The sequence below is a fragment of the Octopus bimaculoides genome, chromosome 12 (assembly GCF_046866305.1).
Source record: "Octopus bimaculoides isolate indiv1 chromosome 12, ASM4686630v1, whole genome shotgun sequence".
NCBI classification, from domain to species: domain Eukaryota; kingdom Metazoa; phylum Mollusca; class Cephalopoda; order Octopoda; family Octopodidae; genus Octopus; species Octopus bimaculoides.
This window is the reverse complement of record NC_142939.1, coordinates 8,240,314-8,252,837: the sequence shown is the minus strand read 5'-3', so window position 1 is coordinate 8,252,837 and position 12,524 is coordinate 8,240,314. Positions and strand designations below refer to the sequence as shown.

General features: G+C 38.1%; 1 protein-coding gene across 5 annotated transcripts in view; it reads right to left on the bottom strand.

Moving 5' to 3' along the window:
* Positions 1-12,524, bottom strand: part of LOC106880178 (sodium/calcium exchanger 2) — a 193,255-nt gene that overhangs the window by 88,988 nt on the left and 91,743 nt on the right. For all 5 annotated transcript variants that reach the window (XM_089360764.1, XM_089360762.1, XM_089360765.1 and 2 more), the window contains exon 3: positions 4,486-5,231. In XM_089360764.1, coding sequence (XP_089216890.1) covers positions 4,486-5,229 — 744 coding nt within the window. In that variant the 5' untranslated portion in view covers positions 5,230-5,231. The remainder of the gene's footprint in view (positions 1-4,485; positions 5,232-12,524) is intronic.

Sequence of the window (12,524 nt, the reverse complement as noted above, 5' to 3'; positions counted from 1 at the left end):
CCATGTGGCTAAACGTTGGGTCAAATCCAGATGTTATATAAGCACCCTTCAAGTCGAGTTGTAGGGTAAATAAGGAGAAAAAGAGAGAACAAATGAGAACAAGAGAAAAAGAGAAAAATGAACAACAAAAAAAGAAAGCAGAAATGCAAAGAGTATATTTGACCAATACAAAGAAAGTTCACAGCACTCAAGTTGTTAATACTCATAGGAAAGACATGTATTTCATAATGTCCCTTCCCAATCTCCGTTAAAACATAAGGATTTCACACTCGTCAAAACAGTTATACAGTTAGCTCACGTTAAAGAGTAAAGGTTATATTTATTACTTTGGTGAAACGAAAATGTGACTCGCTTTTAGTTTCTGGTTATAGCGATTTCCCCGACTTTTGTTGCTAATTTAATTTCCTATAAAAACACACAAAATCTCGCACCTCCACACCCTTTTATCAAAGGTGACAATAGGTTATATTGTTTGACTACATGTGCTACATGTGCTACAATTTGACGTGGAGATAATAACAGATTGCATATACTTCGCATCTGTGTTAATTAGCTAATTACTTTCTTTAGAATTAAATCGATACTTCTTATGATCAATTGATTGCGAGATATTCATTGTTTATGCCAAGATCAAATTCTAGTTTAATATTATGAATGAAATAACCTTTAATGATATTTTGAGTAATGAAGTTTTCAAATTGTCAGGAGTTCCTACACAACATCCTAGTTTATAAATGATCGCGTACGTACACCATCCCCTATTGTGGTCTCGTATGTATAGAAAGTTCTTGGTCACTAAGCGTATACATGAACAACTTTCTGTGTTACCAGTACGCGATTTCTTAGGGAGTCAGTCTCGTATGCATATCTATAATTAAAGGCGCATCATCCATGAATATTCCGTCAGTTTTTTTTTTTCGGGCAATGTATCTCAGGAATATTTATCCGATATGTCCCTATGTTTGAAGACAGCATGACAAAGTATTCCCAAAGACAATATGACAAATGCTTCCCAAAAGGCTTCCCAAATGCTGGTTACGTTTGCCGAGAAAATATCTAAAATCAGACTTTAAAATTATGAAAACCGCTCACGCACACAAATCAAGCTCATGCTTAGTGGTATTTCGGCCATCTTTACATTCTGAGCTCAAATTCCGTCGAGGTCAACTTTGCCTTTTGGGGGTCGATAAATTAAGTAACAGTTGCGTACTGGGGTCGATCTAATCGACTGGCCTCTTCCTCAAAAATTTCGGGCCTTGTGCCAAAAGTATAAAAGATTATTATTATTAACGCAGCAAGCTGGCAGTTTCGTTAGCATGCCGGGAAAAATGCTTAGCAGTATTTCGTTCGCCTTTACGTTCTGAGTTCAAACGGTCGACTTTGCCTTTCATGCTTTCAGGGTCGATAAAATAAGTTACAGTTAAACACTGGGGTCGATGTAATCGACTTGTCCCCTACCCCGACATTTCAGGCCTTGTGCTTTTAGTAGGAAGGATTATTATTATTATTATTAAGGTGGCGACCTGGCAGAATCGTTAGCGCGCTTGATGAAATGCTTAGCGGTATTTCGCCCGTCGCTTCGTTCTGAATTCAAATTCTGCCGTGGTCAACTTTGCCTTTCATCTTGTCGGGGTCGATAGAATAAGTACCAGTTGAACACTGGGGTCGATATAATCGACTCAACCCTTCCCCCCAAATTGCTGCCGTTGTGGTAAAATTTGAAATCATTATTATATTTCAATGCTTCAGGCCAGAATGTATAAATACCATATTTTAATACATTTTTTGACAATGTACAAAGTACAACAAAAATATTTTTGTTTGCTTAAAGCAACTCCGCGAGTAAAGATGTCTGCGAATCATATCCGTAGAGTATGATTTGACGAAGATTTGTATGCAATTTCTATCATGTAGTGCAACTCTGAAGAAATCTTTCCTAAGCTTATGTTGTGTTAACTCATGATTCTTTTCTCGAACCTTAGAACTCATAAGGCCGGTTACCCGGTTTCCATTGTGTATAAGTGACCGAGTTCACAACATTCCCGTAGACAGGACGCCACGTTCTCGCAGGATTCAAGGGAAGCAATTTTGAGGAGAAGGAGAAAGTCGATTACATTGATCCTAGACCTTGATGGGTTAGTTATTTTATCGACCCCAAGGGGGTTGACATCGGCGGAATTTGAATCCAGAAAATAAAAAGCCGGAAGAAAAACCGTTAAGTATTTTATCCGACATGTTAAGGTTTCTCCCTTTAGCTCATTATTCTCTAATACCAAGACAGCTCTCTCTAATCAAGCATATCTTTGATCAACTATGTTTCGACCGTAACTAGCAATTTCATTTTTTCCAGCCAGTGTATTTAGAACTAAATTATCCAGTGTGTCCTTCATTTCTTGTCTACTATTTTTATCTGATCGGGCAATGGCCTGGAGACTCCGCTACTGACTCGAAAAATTGTCAATTATTACTGTTGGTAGAAATGAGTAAAGTGATATATAAATATATTGGAAAGTCCCAGTCATCTTGTCTACCACCTCAAAATATCTCACTCCATTCTCTGTATGGAGTCACACTATCAATAAATGCTCAGTTGTTATTTATAAAAATGCTTTAAAATAACAACCCAATTTAAACATTAAAAAAAAATGTATTTAAATATAAACGGATTAAAATGGTAAGAAGTCAGAAACACAAATACATATTTGGAACTGGAAGAAATGTCATTCAGTCGTGTCAAGAAAGAAATATTTCTATTAGCTAACTGGGAAGGTATTTATTCAATAACAGCAGTTCAGTATTACTATGCACCAGTGAGTAGCCAATATGTTAAAGAATTTTGAATGAACTGACAGGGCCAGGAAGTAATTTGTAAGCCATATATTACCCACTGGTAGTGAACAGTTGGTTCCTATATAAATGGAAAAGCTAATTAGAGACGAATGCTTATAGTATAGCAGACGTTATCGATTTTCTGGCTTTAGTAAATTTTGGATTTTGGATGAGACCGTAATTCTTCTGCAATATGTAGCGGAATAGAATGAATGGAAATAAAATAAGAGAAAAAAACACAAAAATAGCAAAGCGCTGACTGTTGATGAAATCAACTGAATATCTAGCCCTATTAGTGATGTGTGTGTGTGTGTGTGTGTGTGTGTGTGTGTGTGTGTGTGTGTGTGTGTGTGTGGTTAGTCTCCTATGTCATCATACTTCCTACCGTGAAATAATGCGAGGTGCCGAAATCAATGTGTATGTTACAGCAGTTTCTATTATTGTTGACAAGGACGATGATGATGATGGTGGTGGTGCGAACGAAGATAACGATGATGATTATGATTATGGTACGAACAACGGTGATGTTGACGCCCACTCATTGATTCTTTGGTGTTCTTTATATTATTATTAGACATGTGTCGTTCGCGATCCTCAAATTTCGTTCGCCTTTGACTGTTCTATTATTTTGTAATGAAGGTGACGAGGAATCGAGACTTCTGATAGGTCTTTCTTTTTGTTTCTTTTAATGAAGTGAAACAGTTTTGTGGATTTTGTCTCGGGAATGGAAAATCGTTTTGTATCTTAAAGAAAAAGAAAATCATCATAATTCAGACATGGTTGTTTGGTTAGGAAACTCACTTTGCAACCGCGTGATTGTGGGTTCAGTCCCACCGCATAACATTATGGGCGAGTGCTTTCTACTGTAGTCCGGACCGACCGATACTTTATGAGTAAATTTGACGGCTGGAGACTGTACAGAAGTCCGTCATGTATATTACGTGTGTGTGTGTGTGTGTGTGTGTGTGTGTGTGTGTGTGTGTGTGTGTGTGTGTGTGAACAAAACCATTACTAAAGGCCCGCTTGATATTCCGTAGAGCTTCTGCGGCAGAGTGACCCAGTTTGTACTCATACAAGAAAATCACTCAACATAGTTTGGTTGTTAACATTTTCATAAGGTCTGTGGGTACGAATTTTGTATGCCGATATTGTTGGGAAAGAAAAGAGTCAAGATTAAATGCAAGGTATTTATAATTGAGTTTTTAAATGACTGAAATAACAAGTAATTAAAAATGCGACATTTAATGTGAACCAACCTAATACATTCTCATGTGTCTTTTCCTCATTTAAGCGATACGATTTGGCTGCTGGTTAATTAAAGAGCTCCATACAATATGTATATATATACAAATAATGAGTATATGCATATATACGTACATGTATGTACATACCTACATCTACCTGTATATATAGATGCATATCTGGGTACAGGACGTTGCAAAAACAAAACGTGGACAAAATGATAAACAGAGTACAGAAAACACACAGGCCACATAGAGAACATTTCCTTCATCAGCTGTCACCATTCTAAAACTAAGCGTTTCGAAGAGTTAGGGCATATATATATATATACATAATGAGGACATTTAAATGCGTTCAAATTTGAACGGATTAAATCGAAAAGAAACGGCAGTGAGTAAAAATGACAATACTTACAACTGATGGAGGATCCTCAGTAATGACTGTTGGTGATTGTTTCTTTCGTTTACATATCCACCAGCCGTTATCTTGTGCGTAGGCGTGGAGTACGAAGGCAGGGAAGTATAGGAAAGTTACCCAGGCTTCCCAAATAGTTACAACTCCGGGAGAGATGAAAGCTGTTACGATATACATCCATATATAAGCCCATAGAGACCAGACAGACGTTGTAATAAATACTCCAAACGTTTTGATTTTTTTTACTTTGTCATTTGGTAAACTGGATATACAAACGGAGGTTATCATTAACAAATTGAAAGCAGCGCTACCTACAATGGTAAAAGTACCAAGGTTTTTCTCCCCGCCTTGTTCCCCAAGCCTTAAAACATTCTCTATTGTGGCCAATAATATCTCTGGAGCACTGCTTCCAAGAGCTAGAAGTGTAAGATTGGCAACAGTTTCGTTCCACACCATTACTTCTTTTGCAATTCTCTCCTGCCGCTCTTCATCCCACTTGTAGACTGTTCTCTTCTGGCTGGTAATTACCTCAATACTACTCATGAATAAATCGGAGACAATAGCAATTCCTAAAAATATGTACAGTATGGCTATTATATAAATCACACCTCGTGTTGTATGAAGCCAAAGGTTTTCTCCTGGCACAAGAATCCAACTCGAACATCTGGTGTGGTTTTCTGGGATGTATTCCACTATATACCCGTAGGTATAGTTCTGTCGGAATTCCATTATTACTTCATTCATGGCTGAAAACAGAATAATAAAAAACTTTGTAAGATTTGTTTGTTAAACTGAAGAGTGGTTGCTCAAAAGAAAATAACAAAAATAATATAGCCCTCCCACAAAAAAGCAAAGAACAACAATAAATCTTAGTGAAACTGCAAAAAGCAAGCAAAACAACAGGAAATAAAAATGTTCCCCGTCGTCTGAATGTATTTTGAAAAAGGCTCCACGAGGCTCCGGCAGGGGATGGTGGCTAACCCTGCTGTACTCTTTCACCACAACTTTCTCTCACTCTTACTTCCTATTTCTGTTGTGTCTGTATTTCAAAGGGTCAGCCTTGTCACACTGTGTCACGCTGAATATCCCCGAGAACTACGTTAAGGGTACACGTGTCTGTGGAGTGTTCAGCCACTTGCACGTTGATTTCACGAGCAGGCTGTTCCGTTGATCGAATCAACTGGAACCCTCGACGTCGTAAGCGACGGAGTGCCAACACACAACACAACACAATCACTAGTCAGTTCATCTACCCTAAAATTTCATTGACCTATGAATGCCTATTTTTTAAAGGTTGGTACTTATCCTATCGGTGTCTTCCGACAACTAAGTTACAAGGAAGTAAACAAACCAACACAGGTTGCCAAGCGGTTCCGGGTGAGAAACACAAACACATAGGTATATACGTATATATATACGACAGGCTTCTTTCAATTTCCGTCTACCAAACTCATTTGCAAGGATTTGGTCGGCTCGGAGCTATAGTAAAAGACACTTGTCCAGGGTGCCACGTAGTGGGACTAAATGTGAATCCATTTAGATAGGAAGCAAACATCAAAGGAGCGCGAGCGATAAACTAAGTACCACTAAAGTACAGGATTATGTACACTCTTCTGGCTATAAAGTACAAGTTCGTAATTATCACTTGAACCTAGAAGGAGAAAGCGAGAGAGAGAGAGAGGGAGAGAGAGGGAGAGAGAGAGAGAGAGAGAGAGAGGAATGAGAGGAGTAAGAGGGAGAAATGGAGTGATTAAGGAAATAAACCGATAGGGATGCATTACAACAGTTAGAAATGAGCTAAAAGGTTAAAATTTTCCCATTGTAAAACCGGGGATCTTGCACTTGCTTGTTTCTGGAAGACTCGGACTTTTAGATGATCGTCTTAGCGGCGTTGTGCAAGCTGTCATTGTCTATAATTTTTAGCATGGACATTGCTGACAGCTAGGGACTTTAACATCTAGGATAAGAAAGTTCGTCAGTGAGGGACGACAGCTAGCATGTCTCTACGTTGCATATAACTTCTTTCATACCTTTTGCATTACAGAACTCATTTTAGTTTTAGTTTTTGCTTTTACTTTAATTTTGTGATTATTACTTATTTTCGATCGAATTTCATCTTTCTTCCCACCCTCTCTCTCTCTCTCTCTCTTTCCTTTTCTCCCCCTCTAGTCTTTAAACATGCGTTTTATGTGTATTTTTGCGAGCGAACCTGTGTGTATGAGTGTGTGTGTGTGTGTGTGTGTGTGTGTGTGTGTGTGTGTGTGTGTGTGTGTGTGTGTGTGGTTGCTTTTTAGCCTCATGTCAGCTCCGACTGAGCTCATCTATGATTATCGAAGGCGTTCCAGCCGTGCCAATCTCATCTGTTTTGCATATCTGCGATATATTTTCGAATATGTACCCCTTTTAATAAGAGGCAAGGTCGATTTGAGGGCGACTTTGCTGTTGTCTCTAGCAGGTCGAACAATCTTCTAAGATGTTCCTTCATCAGCTTTGTACTGCCTGCCAGGCCAATCTCGCCTTAATATTTCTGTAGAAGCTCAGACTTTATAATGTTCCGGGTAGATAGAAGCGTTGTGACCGAAAGAGAGACAGTATGTAAGAAAGAAAGGATGGAAACTTACGTAAGAGATTGTTGAAATGATTTCATTTACTGAAATTATTTCAAAGGGAATTATTAAGTGCGTGTGTGTGTGTGTGTGTGTGTGTGTGTGTGTGTGTGTGTGTGTGTGTGTGTGTGTGTGTGTGTGTGTGTGTGTCATATTCTATAATCTGAACTAATCTCTGTAGAGCAATAAATATTGGTCATGTGAGAGAGGGTGAAAGAGAGAGAGAGAGAAGGAGAGGGAGAGAGAGAGAGAGAAAGTGAATGTGAGAATGGGTAAAATATAATGTGAGAGTGAGAGGGAAAAGTAACAGAAAATAAGCGAAAGAAAGGAAGTGAAATAGAGAGGGTGAGATAATGAAATAGATATAGGAATATTCAGAGAAGAAAAGGAGAGAGAGGAGGGAGAGAGAGAGAGGAGGGAGAGAGAGAGGAAGAGAGAAATGGGAAGGGAGGAAGAGACGAAGAGAGAGAGAGAGAGAGAGAGAGAGAGAGAGAGAGAGAAGCTGACAAAGCTGTTACTACCGTAATGCTATAAAGGGATTATACATGAAATAGTCCCGGATTCGAGTCGATTATTGAAAGACCGAGAAGATAAATGAACGATCAATACGAACAGTGTGTTAATAACTTAGATATTAATTTACAGGACATCCAAAACTTCCTACGTAACACACACAAACCACAACGAGCATACATATATTATTGCCTGATATCTTAAAACTAGCGTTCTCATTTTGTGCCACACTTATGCCAGGCATTGGCAAATTTTTTCAAGAACTGGGCTGCATGAAACATGGCTCAGTATCAGACGGGCCGCACTACGAAGAAAAAATCCAAGGTAATTATTTTATTGTTAGGCGTGTTTATTATTCAGAAAGTCATGTAGGACTCAGGATCGTGTGAGTCTTTTAGAATTATTCTCCTCTCAGTCAAGTAAAGCTTGCAACTCCTACTGTCACTCAAGCTAGGCGCAGGTTGTGTCAGCAGTTTCCAGTTGATTTTGCACGGCGTTCAATTGCCGTATATAGCTGGCTGATGTAATATTGCGCTCTTCCTGGATTATAAGATCGGACCTCTCAATGTTGACCGAACCAGGTCTGTATATTCCCCTCCAGCATAAAGAGGCTGTGTGTAAGTCATTACTCGGTGCCTGTCTTCATCAGGAATTAGTAACATGAACACCGAGCAGTCATTCTCACAGATTCACCTATGAATAGATATTAATAGATATTATTATTCCTGCCTACTTCATCGTATTGAGTACTTACTTTCTTACGCTTAATTGCAGTCACACTAGTGTGTTACTCTCAATTCATTATGTGTGTATGCATGTATGTGTGTGTGTGTGTGTATGTATTTGTATGTTTGCGCACAAGTATGTGTATGTATGAGCGCGCATGTAATAAGGATTATCTCATGGATTTAGTGTGCAAAGTCATTTAGTGGAAGTTTAGATTACGGCTAATTAGCAACTGTGCACCTGACTCTGCTTCCTTGTTGATACATAGATAGTGCATACTGTCATATATATATATATATATATATATATATATATATATATAAATGTGTGTACACACACATATATATACGTACACTTAGGTACATATACACAAGCATTAACTCAGTTAGGCCTACGCCCATTCACATACAGACACAACCTGATTACGGATATAATTTGTAAATGACACACATTCAAATATAAATAGATAAATACTTTTATACAAATGCATAATAATCTGTTTATAGACACACATTATGAAAACATCCAATTCATTTACAGTTATGTACCGAAATAAGTATACCTACACACGCACGCGCACACATGCGCGCGCACGCATATGAGCGTCAGTGCGCGTGCACACAAAGATATATGCATGAAAGCAGATGCAGAAAGTGTTATATATAACTGGCACTACATCGGTTAGGATAGACACGCGAACCCTTGACGTGGTTCTCAGAGAGATTCAGTGTGACACGGAAAGTGACAAGGTTGGCTCTCTGAAATACAGGTGTTACACATTTTTATCCTGTCAAAGCGGACTGGACTATCGTGAAATAATGCACCTTGATCGAGGACACAAAGTGCCACCAGGACTCAAACGATTCCTTAGGATCGTGAGCCGATTACCATAACCTCTGAGCCCCTTCACTCCCTCTGTCTGTCTGTCTGTCTCTTTCTTTCTTTCTTTCTTTCCCCCCCCCTCTCTCTCTCTCTCTCTCTCTCTCTATATATATATATATATATATATATATATATATATAATATACACGAGTATATTCAAATATACATCATATCCGTGTGTGTGTGTGTGTGTGTGTGTGTGTGTGCATGTAATCATCTAAGAGTCCAGAACCCAGAAAAACAGGCACTCATATATTTGCCCGTTGAGCGGGAATATTAAGAAACATGCCATCTCTGAAGACCACGTATATTAACTGCCCTGATCAAATGTCCGGTTATCTAATATCCAGTGTTAAACCGATTGATAAAATCGGCTGCAATGGAGCTATAATACTGTTCGCATTGATTAATATAGTATATATGATGAAAGTACACACACACACACACACATACACACACACACACACACACATACAGATATTCTGTAAGGTGGTTTCTTATTCTGAGAGAAAGAGCAGCTAAATTTCCTACAATCGACACTATCGAATACTGTCTATTGAATATGAACCTACTCTAAAAATATTTATTTCTTTATTGTCCACAGGGGGCTAAGCATAGAGGGGACAAACAAGGACAGACAAAGGGTTTCAGTCGATCAAATCGACCCCAGTACATAACTGGTACTTATTTAATCAACCCCGAAAGGATGAAAGGCAAAGTCGACCTCGGCGGAGTTTGAACTCAGAACGTAACGCTAGACGAAATACCACTAAGCATTTCGCCCGGCGTGCTAACCATTCTGCCAGTTCGCCGCCTTCCTACCCTAAAAAGATTGTCTTGCAACAGATCAAAAGAAATAGCCAGCACTTCGCATGAACTCAGGTAAGATCCCGGAAACGGAGAAATTGCAAATCGAGTTTCCTTCTCGATTTAAGTCTTGTTACTTCATTTCCGCAAGAAATACACAAGCGAAAGTAATGAACGTTACACAGTCTAATTTCTCTCCACCTCCATTATAAAATGTATGAAAGTTGTGTGTTAGTAACAGATCAATATTTTCCATAAAGTCGTTTGGCACTTTTATTACACATATCTTTCGACTCGTTTAACAGAAAGCAGATCGAATAATGTCACATATCATTCATAAAGAGAGTTACATAAATGTCAAGTAACTTGGCCAATTGTGAATACTTGTTGACATTTAGTAGAAAACATTTCAAACAGCTAATTAACGTTAGAAAACTTTGAAGTATAACAGCAACAATAAAACGTGTAGTTTCTCGTTTGCCTTTACAAGTTATCTATATATTATAACATGCATGAATAAAGATGGCATCCAAGGTGGCCAATTACCACTATTTCAAGTGTTCAGATGTCTGACAGAAGCATTAGAATACTGGGCTAAATGATGAGGAGAATTTAGTTTCGATCTGCTACGGTTCGATTTGAGACTTTTGTGTTAGATTTTATAGCATTGTGTAGACATTGTTTTCAGATAGAGTAGATTAATCTTGTAGAATTCATCTGGCTTTCGGCAAACCTTATTGAATAGTTTCAAATTATTTCAGAAAACTACAGCTTCACTTGGTCAAGTGCAATATATTGCGTTACTTGTTTGCGGCTAAAGTGGAGTAAGTCAGTAAGTGTTCAGTTCATTGGTTATAAACTGAGAAGAATACGTCATGGACACCAAAACATCTTTTCCACGGTTTGGCTGATAGTCTGACCATACATACATACATACATACATACATACATGTGTATGTATGTATGTATTACATTTTTATCGACATAGACTTCAGACTAAAGACATCTTTCTCATTCTTAATTCTATCAAATATTTTGTCTTTAAATAAGCAGAGACACTGGATCCACGACACACATTCGATATATGATTGTAGATATTTTGCTTCATTCCAGTCAACAACGCTCTTCAGAAAGGAATGAATGTCAAACTATTTAGCTTCTCCCACTCATTAAAATCCTAGACATAATGAGACTATATACGAGAAATCGATACCTTGATTAGCAGCAATTGACAAAATGTACCGTTTTTACTAATGATCAACAGTAACAAACGATAAAAGAGAACCAGTCCAGACCAACGCCCAAAATAATACATAAAATCCAGTAAATCTTATCGGATTTTTTTGTTTTTTTGTTAAATCAACAACGCTCGATTTACTAAGCTATCTTGTGAATAAGTTGTTATAAAAACCAGAACCAATGATGAATGAAAGAGTAACCTGCGCTAAGGAACCTCTGTCCGATATCAAAATATCCAGTAGATGATCGATGGCCTACATTTAACCGAATACAATTTGAGAGTTGTGTAAAGTCGAGGGGAAACATTCTTTAAAAATGTCCATCCCATTGAAGCTGAAACCACAAGTGGCGTAAGAATGAGTCTGAGAGAAAAAAAAAAGAGACAACAGCCTGTCGCCCTGGGCCAGATGAGAAAGCTGGCATGAGAATAGCTACGACTTGGTGCTGATGGTGGCTGGGCGATGTAGAAATATCTTAAACAACTGAGAAACGAAGTTGTAGATATATCTTCTCCAAAGATACCATGTGCCAGTGAAACAGAATCATAAACTATGGAAAATATGTGATGATGTCCTCTGAAGCAGAAACATGCTTTTCTGCTGACTCTGTAGTCGATCACGTAGGGGTGCCTTCTTTTTGTTGGTGATGCTTATCCTATTTAAACAGAAATTGAGCAAACATATGACCAAAAGTGCTCTCGTCGTGAGCATCCATCGTTTTTATAGATACAATGTATTTAGGAGTGGATAAAATAGGGAAATTTACAATCACATATGTGTAAAAAGGTCAAAGTTTGCCAATGAAATGTTTATAAATATACAATTTTAGTGACAAATGAAGTCGAGGCAAAAGTATTCATATTGTTTTGAAATTGTTATTTAATTATTCTAATTCTCGTATAAAAACGTATGCAAATACGCACACACGGACAGGCGCACGCACGCACGCACGCACGCACACTCATACGTACACATTTTCATTATGCAATATACAGTACGCAATAGAGGTTCATGCAACGCTACACGCTGTACCTATTATATATCATGCATTACACAACACAGAGTAACACAATACAATCTACATTACGCAACGTTACAACAAAAGAAATATATACATATAAAAACATACACTGCACAAGATATATTGCATAACACTTGTACATACACCTACATCTTCTCACAAATCAACCTAAATGCGAAGGTTTACTGTGACAATATACTGAGAAAATGCGGCAATAAATATCTCGTCTGAAAACATAGAGGGCAG